Source organism: Hypanus sabinus, chromosome 16 (genome assembly GCF_030144855.1).
Source record: "Hypanus sabinus isolate sHypSab1 chromosome 16, sHypSab1.hap1, whole genome shotgun sequence".
Classification (NCBI taxonomy): Eukaryota; Metazoa; Chordata; class Chondrichthyes; order Myliobatiformes; family Dasyatidae; genus Hypanus; species Hypanus sabinus.
The window spans coordinates 26415764-26433642 of record NC_082721.1 but is presented as its reverse complement, the minus strand read 5'-3'; the positions used below and the strand labels follow the sequence as shown (position 1 = coordinate 26433642).

General features: G+C 48.1%; 1 protein-coding gene across 4 annotated transcripts in view; it reads left to right on the top strand.

Annotated features, from left to right (window-relative positions):
* ssbp4 (single stranded DNA binding protein 4) overlaps window positions 1-17879 on the top strand; it is a 246424-nt gene that overhangs the window by 196366 nt on the left and 32179 nt on the right. For 2 of the 4 annotated variants that reach the window (XM_059991371.1, XM_059991370.1), the window contains exon 5: window positions 8802-8891. In XM_059991371.1, coding sequence (XP_059847354.1) covers window positions 8802-8891 — 90 coding nt within the window. Of the gene's footprint in view, window positions 1-5144; window positions 5293-6418; window positions 6444-8801; window positions 8892-17879 lie in introns of those variants that run through there. The other 2 variants (XM_059991373.1, XM_059991372.1) reach the window with 2 other exon arrangements.

Sequence of the window (17879 nt, the reverse complement as noted above, 5' to 3'; positions counted from 1 at the left end):
ACTCCCTTGGTATGAATCCTCCAACAGTGTGACACTCCCTCGGTATGGGCCCTCCAACAGTGTGAGACTCCCTCAGTATGGGACCTCCAACAGTGTGACACTCCCTCGGTATGAACCCTCCAGCAGTGCGACACTCCCTCGGTATAGACCCTCCAACAGTGTGACACTCCCTCGGTATGAACCCACCAACAGTGTGACACTCCCTTGGTATGGGCCCTCCAACAGTGTGACACTCCCTCGGTATGGGCCCTCCAACAGTGTGCACTCCCTCAGTATGGGCCCTCCAACAGTGTGACACTCCCTCGGTATAGACCCTCCAACAGTGTGACACTCCCTCGGTATAGACCCCCCAAAAGTGCGACACTCCCTCGGTATGAACCCAGCAACAGTGTGACACTCCCTCGGTATGGACCCTCCAACAGTGCGACACTCCCTCGGTATAGACCCTCCAACAGTGTGACACTCCCTCGGTATGTGCCCTCCAACAGTGTGCACTCCCTCAGTATGGGCCCTCCAACAGTGTGACACTCCCTCGGTATGGGCCCCCCAATAGTGTGGGACTCCTTTGGTATGAACCCACCAACAGTGTGAAATTCCCTCGGTATAGACCCTCCAACATTGCGACACTCCCTCGGTATAGACCCTCCAACAGTGCGACACTCACTCGGTATGAACCCTCCAACAGTGTGACACTCCCTCGGTATGAACCCTCCAACAGTGCGACACTCCCTCGGTATAGACCCTCCAACAGTGCGACACTCCCTCGGTATGAACCCACCAACAGTGTGAGACTCCCTCGGTATGGGCCCTCCAACAGTGTGACACTCCCTCAGTATGAACCCACCAACCATGTGAAATTCCCTCGGTATAGACCCTCCAACATTGCGACACTCCCTCGGTATGGGCTCTCCAGCAGTGTGACACTCCCACGGTATGAACCCTCCAACAGTGTGACACTCCCTCAGTATAGACCCTCCAACAATGCGACACTACCTCGGTATGGGCCCTCCAACAGTGTGACACTCCCTCAGTATGGGCCCTGAAACAGTGTGGCACTCCCTCGGTATGAACCCTCCAACAGTGTGACACTCCCTCGGTATGGGCCCTTCAACAGTGTGGTACTCCATCGGTATGAACCCTCCAACAGTGCGACACTCCCTCGGTATAGACCCTCCAGCAGTGCGACACTCACTCGGTATGAACCCTCCAACAGTGTGACCCTCCCTCGGTATGAGCCCTCCAACAGTGCGGCACTCCCTCGGTATGAACCCTCCAACAGTGTGACACTCCCTCGGTATGGACCCTCCAACAGTGTGACTCTCCCTCGGTATGAACCCCCCAACAGTGTGGCACTCCCTCGGTATGAACCCTCCAACTGTGTGACACTCCCTCGGTATGGGCCCTCCAACAGTGTGACACTCCCTCAATATGGGCCCTCCAACAGTGTGACACAACCTCGGTATGGGCCCTCCAACAGTGTGACACTCCCTCAGTATGTGCCCTCCAACAGTGTGACACTCCCTCGGAATGAACCCTCCAACAGTGTGACACTCCCTCCGTATGGGCCCTCCAACAGTGTGACACTCCCTCGGTATGAACCCTCCAACAGTGCGACACTCCCTCGGTATAGACCCTCCAACAGTGCGACACTTACTCGGTATGAACCCACCAACAGTGTGACACTCCCTAGGTATGGGCCCTCCAAGAGTGTGCACTCCCTCAGTATGGGCCCTCCAACAGTGTGACACTCCCTCGGTATGGGCACTCCAACAGTGTGGCACTCCCTTGGTATGAATCCTCCAACAGTGTGACACTCCCTCGGTATGGGCCCTCCAACAGTGTGAGACTCCCTCAGTATGGGACCTCCAACAGTGTGACACTCCCTCGGTATGAACCCTCCAGCAGTGCGACACTCCCTCGGTATAGACCCTCCAACAGTGTGACACTCCCTCAGTATGAACCCACCAACAGTGTGACACTCCCTTGGTATGGGCCCTCCAACAGTGTGACACTCCCTCGGTATGGGCCCTCCAACAGTGTGCACTCCCTCAGTATGGGCCCTCCAACAGTGTGACACTCCCTCGGTATAGACCCTCCAACAGTGTGACACTCCCTCGGTATAGACCCCCCAAAAGTGCGACACTCCCTCGGTATGAACCCAGCAACAGTGTGACACTCCCTCGGTATGGACCCTCCAACAGTGCGACACTCCCTCGGTATAGACCCTCCAACAGTGTGACACTCCCTCGGTATGTGCCCTCCAACAGTGTGCACTCCCTCAGTATGGGCCCTCCAACAGTGTGACACTCCCTCGGTATGGGCCCCCCAATAGTGTGGGACTCCTTTGGTATGAACCCACCAACAGTGTGAAATTCCCTCGGTATAGACCCTCCAACATTGCGACACTCCCTCGGTATAGACCCTCCAACAGTGCGACACTCACTCGGTATGAACCCTCCAACAGTGTGACACTCCCTCGGTATGAACCCTCCAACAGTGCGACACTCCCTCGGTATAGACCCTCCAACAGTGCGACACTCCCTCGGTATGAACCCACCAACAGTGTGACACTACCTCGGTATGGGCCCTCCAACAGTGTGACACTCCCTTTGTATAGACCCTCCAACAGTGTGACACTCCCTCAGTATGAACCCACCAACAGTGTGACACTCCCTAGGTATGAACCCACCAACAGTGTGACACTCCCTCGGTATAGACTCTCCAACAGTGCGACACTCCTTCGGTATGAACCCTCCAACAGTGTGACTCTCCCTCAGTATGTACCCTCCAACAGTGTGACACTCCCTCGGTATGGGCCCTCCAACAGTGTGACACTCCCTCGGTATGAACCCTCCAAAAGTATGACACTCCCTCAGTATGGGCCCTGCAACAGTGTGACACTCCCTTGGTATAGACCCTCCAACAGTGTGACACTCACTCTGTATGGGCCCTCCAACAGTGTGACACTCCCTCGTTATAGACCCTCCAACATTGTGACACTCCCTCTGTATGGGCCCTCCAACAGTGTGACACTCCCTCGGTATTGAGTCTCCAACAGTGTGACACTCCCTCAGTATGGGCCCTCCAACAGTGTGGCACTCCCTCGGTATGAACGCTCCAACAGTGTGACTCTCCCTCGGTATGTACCCTCCAACAGTGTGACTCTCCCTCGGTATGGGCCCTCCAACAGTGTGACACTCCCTCGGTATGAACCCTCCAAAAGTATGACACTGCCTCAGTATTGGCCCTGCAACAGTGTGACACTCCCTCGGTATAGACCCTCCAACAGTGTGACACTCACTCTGTATGGGCCCTCCAACAGTGTGACACTCCCTCGTTATAGACCGTCCAACATTGTGACACTCCTTCTGTATGGGCCCTCCAACAGTGTGACATTCCCTCGGTATGGGCCCTCCAACAGTGTGACACTCCCTCAGTATGGGCCCTCCAACTGTGTGGCACTCCCTCGGTATCAACCCTCCAACAGTGTGACACTCCCTCGGTATAGACCCTCCAACAGTGTGACACTCCCTCAGTATGAACCCACCAACAGTGTGACATTTCCTCGGTATAGACCCTCCAACATTGCGACACTCCCTCGGTATGGGCCCTCCAACAGTGTGACACTCACTCGGTATGAACCCTCCAATAGTGTGACACTCCCTCGGTATGGGCCCTCCAACAGTGTGACACTCCCTCGGTATGTGCCCTCCAACAGTGCGACACTCCCTCAGTATGGGCCCTCCAACAGTGTGACACTCCCTCGGTATGAACCCACCAACAGTGTGACATTCCCTCGGTATGGGCCCTCCAACAGTGTGACACTCCCTCACTATAGACCCTCCAACAGTGTGACACTCCCTCCGTATGAACTCTCCCACTGTGTGACACTCCCTCAGTATGGGCCCTCCAACAGTTTGACACTCCCTTGGTATGGGCCCTCCAACAGTGTGACACTCCCTCGGTATGGGCTCTCCAACAGTGCGACACTCTCAGTATGGGCCCTCCAACAGTGTGACACTCCCTCGGTATGAACCCACCAACAGTGTGACATTCCCTCGGTATGGGCCCTCCAACAGTGTGACACTCCCTCCGTATGAACTCTCCGTCTGTGTGACACTCCCTCAGTATGGGCCCTCCAACAGTGTGACACTCCCTCACTATAGACCCTCCAACAGTGTGACACTCCCTCCGTATGAACTCTCCAACAGTGTGACACTCCCTCGGTATGGGCCCTCCAACAGTGTGACACTCCCTCAGTTCCTCCATTCAGGTGCTCCGCTCTCCCTCTGTACTGGTCCCATGACACATCCTTTCTCCTGATTAAGCTTTCACTCCATTGTTGAGCAATGACCAAGTTGGTCAATGATCCCAATTTCATTGGGATTCCATAGAGGACAGCGGGAAAAAGGAAACTCCTTGGCAACTCACAGGCTGACCCACATCTAACCTGCCCACAGCATCTCACACCAAATACTGGAGAGACTCGGCAGGTCAGGCAGCATCAATGGAGGGGAAAGTGTTTCAGGTGAAGACCCTTCTTGAGGATAGTAAAGGAAGGGGGCAGAAGCCAGGATAAGAAGTTGGGAGGGTGCAGAAGCAATATAAACTTACAGAGGATAGCTGAGACCAGGCGAGGAGAAAGGTAGGTGGTTGATGGAGGGGTAGGAAGAGTGAAACTGGGGTGGTGGTGGTGGAAGAGGTAAAAGGGCCTGACCTACCCTGCTGAACTGTAGCGTGCAGGAGGAAGAGACCCAGACACTGAAGTGGGGTTATCTGATTCAGATGGGAGTAGGATTGGCCTCAGTACCCATTCATGGAGGGGGAGACACCGTTGTGTTACATTTATTTCTGTGAGGGACGTGGACATTGCTGACAATGCTGATATTTTATGCCCATCATTAATTGCCCCTGGACTGAGGAGGTCTACATCGCAATGGTTAAGGGCAGCAGATTCCCTCCCTGAAGGGACTCATTGAATCAGTTGGGATTTGGTGAAAACCTAGTCGTTTCACAGTTACAGTTACTGAGACTGTATTTTTAATTCCAGAGATATTGAATTACTTGGATGTAAATTCTCCTGCAGTTGAGGTGGGATTTGTACTCTCGTTTCTGGATCACTGGACCAGAACTCAGCTACCAGTCGAATAACTTAACTGCTACATTACCGAACCTGCCCGCCTTGGCTGTGAGGTGGTCCCCGGTTGGCCACGCTGTCGGCAGCCACTGCGGTGGATGAGCAGGGCTCGTGAGTGACACTTCCAAGGGGGCTGGGATGGTGGATATCCTGCAGTAAGTGACCCACCTCCTGATACCCCAAAGTCTTTATATCGTCACATTCAGGAGTATGATGGAACTCTCCACATCCACACACTGAGAAGATTAAAACCATGCCAGGACAAAGCAGCCTGCTCAATTGACAACCCCACCTCCCCTATCGTCAACATTTAAACCCCCTTTACCACAGTACTATACAGCAGTCAGTGCCATCTATGAGACACCCTCCAGTTGACTATCTGTCCGAGTAGGTCACCCTGCCCCCCCGAAGCCATACCACCATAAAGGACAAGGATGGTAGATGCATGTCAGGGGCACATGGAGGTGATGGTGTTCCCAACTTCCTTCGCCACCACTGGGTGTAATCCTGAAACCTCTCACACACAACACCACAGGAGCACCTTCTGACTGTTAGGGGCTGGCAATAAACACTGGCTTGCCCAACTCAAAAATATAGGCAGAGCTAAGATTCTTGGTTCAATGGAGGAATCATTTCCTGTTTAAAAAAATAGTGTATGTATGAGCTGTAAGTAGAATTGTGTTTTTTTTATACCTGCAGGGTTTGCTAAGCTAATGATACAGACCCAACTCTCAGAGGCATTGAGTGATTGCCAGGTGGAGGGTTTTAATGGGGACTCAAGAGGCATTGGAAGCATGGGTTTCCATGGTTACTGGTAGTGTAGAGCCCGTTCACCTGACCAAGGGATGGATTTTACTCGAGTCAGGAGAGGCATCTCCTGATCTGCCTCCGAACCGATTAATTTTTAATAGTTTTGAATCCACCACAGGTTGTTGAAGTGGAGAGTTCACTGCACGGAGCTGCGAGAGGGACTGTTGAGTACAGCAACAGCACAGTGCGGTGCTTTGCTCTCCTCTCTGCCCTCATTTAAAATTCAGATCATCGCCTGAAAAGCTTCAGATATTTTTTCCTTGTAAACCTATGGCGTGTTTATTTTCTTTAACCCTTTCAGTCCCGGATTTACAGTGACTGGTTAGGTCAGGACCAGGCTGCCTAATTCAAGCCATCAGAGTGTGTCCAGGAGGGCACATTTAATGTGCGGAGGGGCAATGAGACTGCGGTGCTAAGGACGGGGTATAGAGGGAACGGCGATGGCTTGGGCAGGCAGGAAAAGGAAGAGGATAAACCAAGGAAGGGAGGGGCTCTGGTGTGTGTGTTTGTTTTTTGTCTAATTGAAGTGTGTGTGAGTGTGTCACACTTAGACTCTGCGTATGTCTATGTGTGTGTGTCTGTGCTGGTGTGTATGTGTGTGTGTTGCGTTTTCTGTGTGTGTGTGTGTCACACTCTGACACTGCGTGTATGTGTGTGTTGCATTTTTGTGTGTGTGTCTGTGCTGGTGTGTATGTGTGTGTGTTGCATTTTCTCTGTGCGTGTGTGTCATACTCTGACACTGTGTGTGTATGTGTGTGTTGCACTTTCTGTGTGCAGGTGTCTGTGTGTGTATGTGAGACACCTTGTGTTTGTGTCTGTGTGTGCCTCCGTCTGTGACACATAAGTTTGCCTGTGATACTGGTCATGGCTGAACGGCCTGTACTGACTAACTCCACCCTGCTGGAGCAGCCTGGGTGGGGAGTGCAGGCGGCTGGGAGTGGATGGAGTGTCTGACCCTGTGGGGACGATGCACGGTGACATGCCCCCCAGCCCCTGGGTTCCGGGTGAGCAGATTGGAACTGCCGAAACAAGCTGCTCCTGCAGCCGCTCGTCAGATTAGTATGCATGGCCGGACCTCAATAAACCACTCTCTGATCAGGTGGGGGAAGGCACAGCATGCTGTGGTATGGCTGGGGGTGGGGAGGGGGAGGGAGCGATTGGTGCCAGCCCCACCGTAGGGTGGGAGTCTGAGGAGAGGCAGCAGGTTCTGATGTGATCCTGCCCTGTGTGTAACACAGCCACCGATCCCAGCGTCACCCCAGCCCTGTCTGCAGCCAAGTCAGCGTGATTATCCACAGCCCCTCACTCCAATCAGAGCCTCTCCACCCGACCCAGCTGCAGCAGGAACAGTAGGGGTAAATAAGATTAAACGTTGAAATATATCTGAGATTAAACCCTAAATTATATCAGAAATTGAAAGGCACTGTTTAAAATATTAGAGCTGCATAAATAATTCACACTTGGTTAACTATTATTCTCTATATAAACCCCCTGCGAACATTCAATCAGATTCCACTGTTGGGTATCTGTGATTCAATGTATATAAACCCCTTGAATCCCTATATCTAACTCCCAGTATCTGTTACTCTCTACATAAACTCCACCTCCCTGAACCTCTTGGATCAGATTCTATCCAGGGGCTTTGTTATTCCGAATGTGAATCCACCAAACCTCTTGATCCCATTCTGACCTGTAGCTCAGTCGGATTTTTTTGTTGATTTTTGGTATTGCTACCGAGATACAGTGAAAAGCTTGTCTTGTGTGCTGTCTAGCAGATCAGATCGTTACACAGTGCATTAAGATAGAATGAGGTAAAACACTAGCAAGGCAGAATAAAGTGTAAAAGCTGGTGAAGAGAGCAGTGCAGGTAAATAATGAAGTGCAAGATCATAATGAGGTAGATTGCAAGGCCGTCTTATCATACAAGAGGTCCGTTCGAAAGTCTGATGATGGTGGGATAGAAGCTATCCTTGAGCCTGGTGGTACCTGTTTTCAGGCTTCTGTCTAATGGGACAGGGGAATGCTCAATGCCAGCCCCAGCATGAGCCTGTTCTACATATAACCCTCCCCCAGAATGCAGTCTGTAAGTAAGTCCCACTATCTGTTGTTCAATACGTCAACAACTAAACCCTTCAATTGGCTCAAAACTGTATCTCAATCCTGGATAGCCTGCTTTATATATAAACCCACAGAACCCCATGATCAGATTCTAGTCTGTAACTCATTCCAGGGTATTTGTTATTCTATGTATGATTTCACCCCCCCCCCCTCCAGAATCCTTCAGGCAGATTCCAATATATGGCACACTCCTGGTTGTTCTTTATTCTCTATATAAATCCCCTGACTGGGTTCTAGCCTGTATCTCACTCTCATGTTACTCCCTCATCTGTCATTCTATAAACCACCTGATGGGTTCCAGCTTGGAACTCATTCCCAAGGATCTATTTATATGTAAAACCCCTGAACCCCGACAATAATCCAGCCTGTAACTCTCTCCACAATGTGCACCCACTGCTTTGATGCTGGCTGTTTGCCTCCTTTACTCTCAGCCTCTGTGAATGGGCCTTGAGATATGATGGGTCCAATGGCTCTCCCTTGTGCTTGTGTGCGGGTGACTTTTCAGACTCCGAGTCTGATCTCTTCCTGCGTGTTCTTTGACCCGGAAACATTACTTTGATTCACTGAAGAAGGGTGCAGCATGCCTACAGTGGAAGAGATAGCTGCCCGTTTGCTTCGGTCACCCCACAGAGCTGGGGTTAGTTATGATGGGCAGGAAGTGTGCTGGCTCTCCCTCTGGCTGACTGTGACCTCTTGCCCCACATTCTAACCCACTGCTTCTTGCGTCTTTTCACAGAGTGCGGCAGCAGCTCCGAGCCCTGTGCTTGGCAATGTGACCCCTGGCGAGGGGGCTCCGGGGGTCCCTCTGCCACCCGGCTTCTTCCAGGTACTCACAGTTCAAATGCTATGGTGGTGGTGGTGATGATGGTGATTGGGGGGGTGGGGGGGGGGAGTGGTGTGTGGCTCTACATGGTGGGGCACAGGAGGACTTGGGTCCAACACTCTGGTTTAAAAACCGCACCAGATGCAGCAACAAGCACGTGCATGACATGGCGCCCAGGGTGAAGGGGTCATCTGATGAGGTTCATTGTACAGAAGAATTAAAGGTGATCTTAGAAACGCAAGATCTGGTGAGCGGGGGGGGAGGGGTGGGGGCACAGTTTTACAAGATGTTTCTCCTGGTGGGGCTGTCTAAAGCTAGAGGGTATGGTTCAGGTTAAGATTGATAAATTGGTTTATTATTGTCAAAAACTTTGCCTTGCATACCATCCGTACAGGTCATTTCATCAGTATACCAGTATATTGAGGCAGTAGAAGGAAAGACAGCTGAATGCTGAATGAGGTGTAATAGTTGCAGAGGAAGTGCAGTGCAGGTGGTCTATAAGGTGTAAGGTCACGATGAGGTAGATTGTGAGGTCAGGAATCCATCTTATCATACGGGGGAGCAATCAGATATCCTATAACAGTGGGATTAGTTAGCCCTTTGAGATGGAGATGGGGAAGAATTTCTTTCTCAGAGGGTTGTGACTATGGAGTTCTCTGACACAAGTGCCGTAAGGCAAAGTTGCTGGATATGTTCAGGTGGACTCAGATTCTTTGTCTAAAGTCGTTGGTTATGGGGACTGGCAGGGAAGGGTTGTGGCCTGGATCGTATCTGCTGTGATACTATTGAATGGCAGAGCCATTGGCTGGCTCGATGTCTTTAGGCTTTTAATGTGGTCCAGGAACCCCTCCACAGCAAGGTTTGCGCAAATGATTGGTTACTCTCCTGTGCTCCTTGTGGTGAGTGAGATCCCAAACCCCAAAATGAGAAGGGGGATGCATTTGATCCCGCTCTTCACTGTGTCATCCACTGAGATTCCAACATCCCTGAACAAAGGCTTTCTGCTGTCCATCACATCTGATCAGAACACATCCAAAGAAAGTTCGTTCAAGCTGCTCGGTGATGCCTGCTGTGGTGAATATCTCATTGATAGCACCTTATATTTGGATTGGGCTAAAAATGAGACCCTAGGTTAACACACTGGAGAGCATTTCTTTACTTGCCTGGTTCTCTCTGTCTTTGCATCTGCAATCTCTCTGTGTCAGCTCATCTTTTCCGTACCCTCTCTTTGCTCTTCGTTTTCTCTCTATGCATCTTCCACTCAGTCTGCTGCCTCCGCGTCACGCTATCAACTCACTGCATCCTCTCTCTGGTTTGTGTTTCACTTTATTCCCTCCCCTTGTCTGTTTTTTCCCTCTCCTCACTCCTTTCTAGTTCCTCTCACCAGCCTGTATATCTCTCTCCGAGCCCATCGGCTAATTGTCTGGCACCACTTCCGTTATCTCTCCACCTTCTCTGTCTCCTCACTGGTTCTCTGCCTTCTGAATCTCTTAGCCATGACCTCACCGAAACCCTAGAGCATTCCTTAGACCCTCAAATCAATGTAGTCAGCATGTCGTAACCACGTCCTGCAATACCTCGTCCTACAACGTCATCTTTTGTTTTTGAAATCCCAAAGTGAGGAACCATTATTCCAGTGTCTGGCCTCTCCACCTTGCCACTCACTCCACACACATCTCTGCTATCTCTGTGCTCTCTTTGACTCCCTCTCTGTTTTCTGCTCTCCATTTCATGCCCTCTAAACCTCTCTGACATTTTACTGTCTGTTTTATGTACATTCTCTGATATTTCATTCTTCCCAATTTTCTCTCCAACCTTGCGCAACGTTTTTGGCCAAAAAAAAAGTGGAAAAATGTAGATGCTTGAAACCAGAAATAAAAACAGAAAATACTCAGCATCTGTGAAGAGAGAAACAAGTTTAACATTTCAGGTTAAGGATCCTGAAATGTCAATTATTTTTCTGTCTCCGCAGATGCTACCTAACCTGAGTAATTACATTTTCTGCTTTTATTATTAATTGGCTGTTCTTTCATTCGTTGAACAACACTGCCACCATGTGGTTCCTGCCTTCTACACCAGCAAGCATTTCTTTCTGATAGTCTGAAAACATTCAAAGAGCTAAAAAGCAATAGATCCCTGCTCCTGCACTTTCAACCTTGCCTAAACAGAAAATTAAACCCCAGTTATATCTACACATTAATTCAATACATTTCGCTTCATACTACAAAGCAATTGCTGGTTAAAAACAGCAGTTATTGTGACTAGTAATTCCACCACATTGTAAAAGGGGTAAGGATCAAGTTCACATTCAGTTCAGGACTGCAATTCAGTTAACATTACTGAAAAGAATTAAAGAAGACCATTCTGCCAGATGATTCCACACAAGTCTCCTTTCAGCCCTCTCCATTTCACCTATCACCAAATCCTTATATTCCAGTGGTGTAAGAGCCAGACTTACGATCAGAATTGACACTGAGCTTCACTCACATGAATCATTTTTTTCTCAGTTGCATATAACAGGTCCTGACATCTTAAGCCATTTTCATGACAACACAAAGTTTATTCTGTATGGTCTGTCTTCTAGTAAACAGGAACTGACTAGGAACAAACTGTGTTTAATGCAGTAGACTCCTCTAGGGGATTTCATGTTTGAGAGCTTGAAATAATTTTTAAACACTATCAGTTCTATGCCAGTACAATGTTTTGAATCCCACCTTCTCAAAAATTTCTAAATATTTACCATTTTAACTATTAAACATGCATTTGCAAAACATACTAATAAAGTTGTCAATGTTTGCTCACAGATTTAAAATTTCTTTCCATTTTCTCTTTTTACCTCCTTTATAAGTATTATCCACTTATTGTACATTATTTTTGCTAAATAGTCATCTCTTCAACAAGAGTGTGCTGATGCTGGAAATCTAGATCAACACACACAAAATGCTGGAGGAACTTGGCAGATCAGGCAGCAGCTACGGAAGCAAATAAACATTTGACGTTTCAGGCCAAGAGACATCTTCAGGACTGGAAAGGAAGGGAGTAGACACCAGAATAAAAAGAAGAGGTGGGAGCACAGACTAGAAGGCGATAGGTGAAGCCAGGTAGGTGGGAAAGGTAAAGGGCTGGAGAAGAAGGATTCTGATAAGAAAGGAGAGTAGACCATGGGAGAAAGGGACAAAGGAGGGGCACCAGGGGAAGGTGATAGGTATGTAAGGAGAAGAGGTAAGAGTCCAGAGTAGTGAATAGAGGAAGAGGGAAGGGGAAAGGGAATAAAATAAAAAGTACCAGAAGGAGAAATCAATTTTAATGTCAACAGGTTGGAGACTACTTTTATGGAATATGAGTTGTTGCTCCTCCATGCTGAGGCTAGTCTCACTGTGGCAGGAGGCCATGGATCGACATGTTGGACCAGGAATGGGGAGAGGAATGAAAATAGTTGGCTACCAGGAAATTATGTTTTTGGTGCCTGGAGCAGAGGTGTTCAACAAAACAGCACCCCAATTTACGATGGGTCTCACCAATGTAGAGGAGGCCGCATCAGAAGCACTGGACACAATGGACGACCCCAGCAGGTTCACAGGTGAAGTATTGCCTCGCCTGGAAGAACTGTTTGGAACTTAAGTGGAGGTGTATATGGGCAGGTACAACACTTCTGTCACTTTCAGGGGTAAGTGTCAGGAGGGAGGTTAGTGGGGAGGGACAAATGAAGTAGGGAATCACAGAAGGAGTGATCCCTGCTGAAAGCAGGGAGTGGGGGGTGGGGTTGGGGAGTAAAGATGTGTTTGGTGGGCAGTGGAAGTTGCGGAGAATGATGTGGAGGCTCATGGGATGGTAAGTGAGGACAAGAGGTACTCTGTTCCTGTGAGGGCGACGGGAAAATGGGGTGAGCACAGATACCTAGAAAATGGAGGAGATGTGGGGGAGAGCAGCATCAATTGTGGAGGAAGGGAAACCCCATTCTTTGAAGAAGGAGGACATCAGAGATGTCTTTCTTCAAAGAACAAGGTTTTCCTGCTTCCGCCATTGTTGCGGCCCTCACCCACATATTCTCCATTTCACAGACATTTGCATTCACCCTGTCTTCCCACCGCCTTAACAGGGATAGAGTTCCTTTTGGCCTCTCCTACCACCCCAAGAGCTGCCACATTCAACGGACCATTCACACAGCTTCCACCATCTTCAATGGGATCCTACCACTGAACACATCTTTACTTGCCCCCATTCTCCGCTTTCTGCAGATTCCCTTGTCCTTTCGTCGCTGTCCTGGCACGTATCACTGCAAGTGACAGAAATGCTACCCCTGCCCTTTCACCTCCTCCCTCACCTCCATTCAGGCCCAAAACTGTTTCCAGGTGAGACAACACTTCACCTGCGAATCCGTTGGGGTCGTCTATTGTGTCCAGTGTTCCCATTGTGGCCTCCACTGCATTGGTAAGACCCAATGTAAAATGGGGGATCACTTTGTCCAGCGCCATCTGCCAAAAGTAGAATTAACGTATTGAATTCCCAGTCCAACATGTTGGTCCATGGCCTCCTACCATGATGAGGCCACCCTCAGGGTGGAGGAGCAACACCTCACATTCTGTCTAGGGAGCCTCCAACCTAATGGCATGAACATTGATCTCTCTTGATGGTAATTTCTCTTTTCCCCCTCCCCCCTCCCTCTTTTTCTGTTCTCTACTCTGGCCTCTTATCTCTTCTCACCGGCCTATCACTTCCCCCTCGTGCCCCTCCATCTTCCTTTTTTCCTATTAGATTCCTTCTTCTCCAGCCCTTTACTTTTCCTGCGTATCTATCATCTTCTAGTTTGTCTTCCTTCCCCTCTGATCTCCTTTTTATTCTGGCACCTTCCCCTTTTCAGTCCCGATGAGGGCCTCAGCCCAAAACTGCAAATGCTTATTCATTTTCATAGATGCTGCTTGACTTGCAGAGTTCCTCCATTGTTTTGTGTGTGTTGCTCAAGGTAACATTAATTACTGTGTACACAAACTTGGTCTATGTATTTACAGTTAAAAATTAGAAAACAGGATTTTAATCTTCCTTTGTGCTGGTGGAGTTTTAATATTCCAAAGAGAAAAACTAATAGCATTTATTTAATTTTTTTACTGCAAGAATTTATCTGCAGTGAAAATTGTTTACAGACAATATTTCGGAGGGTAACCATGAAATAAAATACTAAATGAAATACTTAAATGTTCACGTCTGCGTCCTTATCCTCTTCTCTGACCATCTCTCCCAGGCAGAACAAAGGCCATTCCCCTTGCCCCCAGCTTCCATCCACTACCTTCTATTTTCAATAGATTTTATGCTGCCTTTGATGTGATGTCACCACCAGATGCATCTTCCCAACCCTTCGGCTTTCAGCATTCTGAGGGAACTATTCCCTCCATAACTGCGTCGCTCTTTCATCTTCATTCACCTTCCTCACAGCACTTTTCCACACAACATAAGAAATACACATTTGTCCTTTGATCACTTCTCTTCCCAACGGCCCAAGAGCACGAACAGTCCTTCTAGGTAACCAGCAGCACATTTGCAGTTCTTCCAATCTGGTTGAGAGCCTGTAGTGCTCACAATGTGGACTCCTTTACAATGAGTGCTAATTAGGTGATGCTTTGTGCGACCCAGGCTTTCAGTCCCCTCGCGTAGTAATTCAATCGAGTCCTGTCTTTGGTCTGCTGTGTCGATCCATGAACTCCAGTGTAAGCTGAAGGGACAGCAGTTCATCGATTGTTTAAGCACATTGTAAACCTTGGGGCTCAGTAGTGAATTCATCAATTTCAGGTAGAGCCATAGAGTCTTACAGTACTGAAGCAGGCTCTTTACCCCAACTCATCCATGCTGTGTTGCCAGAGTTAGTCCCATCTGCTTGCATTTAGCCCAGAGCCCTCTAAACCATCCACAAGGAGCGCTTCCACAAAAAAAGCAACACCCCTCCGCTCTGTTTTTGCTGCTGCCATCGGGAAGGAGGAACAAGAGCTTTAGCTTCCACACCACCAGGTTCAGGGACAGATATTACCCTTGAACCAGTGTGGACAACTCCACTCACCTTATCACTGAACTGATTCCACAATCTATGGGCTCACTTTCAAGGACTCTACAACTCATCTATCTATTTGCCTATTAATATATTTATTTTTGTATTTGCATGGGTCTTTATGCACACTGGTTGTTTGTCAGTGTTTATTTGTATGTATTTTTTCATTGATTCCATTGTATTTCTTTGTTCTACTGGTCAAGTCTGCAAGATAATCAGGAAAGGATGCTTAATATCCCAGGGTTTTGATGTCCTAGAAAAGATAACGGGGGGGGGGTAAATTGGGGTGGGGGAAGAAGAAGCTGCACTACTAATCAGGGACAGTATCAGAGCTGCAGTCAGAGAGGACAAAATAGAGGCCACTAGAATCCAGAAATAGGAAGGGTGCAACCACTCTGATGGGATTGTAACTACCTACCCTCCTGTAGCCCCCAGGACACTGAGGAACAGGTATGCAGCATATTGATATGCTAGGGCTTTTTGAGGTAAAGGAGGACATAGTGTTGGGTCTCTTAAAGAGTATTAATGTAGATCAGTCCCCAGGGTCTGACAGAATATACCCCAGGTTGTTGAGAGAGGCAAGAGATCGCTGGGGCCTTGAGGAATATTGTTGTGTCCTCCCTAGCCACAGGAGAGGTCCCGGAGGACTGGCAAGTAACTAATGTTCCATTCAAGAAGGGAACCAAGGAAGATCCAGGAAACTACAGTCACACATCAGTGGTAGGGAGATTACTGAGAGAATCCGTAGGGGCAGGGTTTATGAGCACTTGGAAAACCGTGGCCTAATTAGGGAGAGCCAGCAGGGCTTTGTGCAGGGCAAATCCTGTCTTACTAAAGTGAGTTTTCTGACGAGGTGACGAAGGTGATTGATGAAGGTAGAGCTGTGGATGTTAGAATGGCATTTGACAAGGCCAGTCATTCAGAAGATTAATATTTGGCCATTTGGATTCAGAACTGGCTTGCCCCAAAGAAGACGGTGGGTGGTGGTCGAAGGGATTTATTGCAGCTGGAGGTCTGTGATTAGTGGTGTTCCACAGGGATCTATACTGGAAACTCTGCTGTGGGTGACGTATATAAATGGCCCAGATGAAAGTTTAGCTGGATTGGTTAGTAAGTAAGTTTGTCACTTATATGAAGATTGGTGATGTTGTGGATAGCATAGAAGACAGGCAAAGGATGTATTGGGATATTCATAGATCATTTGCAGATATGGGCAGCAAAATGGCAGATGGAGTTTAATCTGGCTAAATCTGAAGCATTACACCTTGTTAGGTCAAATGTAAAGAGACAGTACACTGTTCAGGCCAAGACTTGTAACAGTGTTGATGAGCAGAGGGATCTTGGGGTCAAAGTTCATAGCTCCCTGAAAGTGGCTACACAGGTTGTTTGGGTGATTAAGAAGGCATATGGCATACTTGCCTTTATTAGTCAAGGCAATGAGCTCAAAATGTTGCAGCTTCGGCTGACCTGCTGAAGGGTGCTGACCTGCTTCACCCGAAATATCAACTGTACTTTTCTCCCATAGGTGCTGCTTGGCCTGCTGAGTTCCTCCAGCATCTTGCATGTGTTACTTGGATTTCCAGCATCTGCAGATTTTCTCTTGTTTGCAACTTTGTAAAACTCTAGTTCGGCCGCATCTGGAGTATTGCATGCAGTTCTGGTTGCCCCATTATAGCAAGTATGTTGAGGCTTTGGAGAGGGTGCAGAAGAGGCTTCTCAGGGTGCTGCCTGGTTTAGAGGGTGTGTTGTATAACAACAGGAAAACCTGGGTTGTTTTCTCTGGAGTGGTGGAGGCAGGGGGGAGATCTGATGGAGGTTTATAAGATTATGAGAGATATAGATAGAGTAGACAGACAGTGTCTTTCTCCCAGGGTTGAAATGCTTAATATCAGAGAGCATGCATTTAAGGTGAGAAGGGTTAATTTCAAAGGAGATGTGATGAGGCAAGTTTTTTTGACACAGAGAGGTGGGTGCCTGGAATGTGCTGCCTGAAGTGATGATAGAGGCAAAAACTCCGGAGACTTTTGAATAAGCATATGAATGTGAGGAAAACAGAAGAACATGGGCATCGTGTAGGCAGAAGACATTGTGTTGGCCATTTGATTACTAATTTAAGTGGCTTGGCACAACATTTTAAGCTGAAGAATCTGTTCCTATGTTGTACTGTTCTATGTTCTAGAATGAATCTTAAGGTAGTATATGGTGACATATACATACTTTGATAATAAATTTACTTCGAAATTTAAACCTCTCCTATCCATGTACTTATCTAGTGGCTAACGTGCCTACCTCAGTCAATATTTCCTAGAAGCCCATTCCAAATATTCACCACCTTTAGTGTCAAGAAGGTGCCACATGTCCCTTTTAAATCACTTGCCTCTGACTTTAACTCTTATTTGTAGTTCCTCTTCCCTTGGAAAAAGAATATATACTTTCATCCTGTCTATGCCCCTCATGATTTTTATATACCTCTGCCAGGTCACCCCTTGATCTCCTACATTGTAGGGAATAAAGACATACTCGACATAACCTCTCATTGTAACTCATGCCCTTCAAGTCCAGGCAACATCCTGGTAACTCTTTTCTGCATTCCTAGTTTAGTAACTTCTTTCCCAACACAGGGTAAGCTGCCTTCTCCCTTTGTGTCAAAGTTGGCAAGTTCCACTGCATCCGCTTTCTGTACATCATTATCTCAGTTATCCTCTCTCCGTGGATGCCACCTGATTTGCAAGTATTTCCAACATTTTTATTTCAGATTTCTAGCAAGTACTTTTTGTTGTTTTTTCCCTTCTCTCTCTCTCTCAAACTTCCTTATTGAACTACAGCTGGACAACAACAAAAGCATTGGGTCAGCTGTGATTTCCTACCCATCACAGACATTCACTTTCTTCTCTCCACCCTCGCCCTCTCTGCAGCGTAAAACGTATTTGTTTCCTCCATTTTCCTGCTGGATG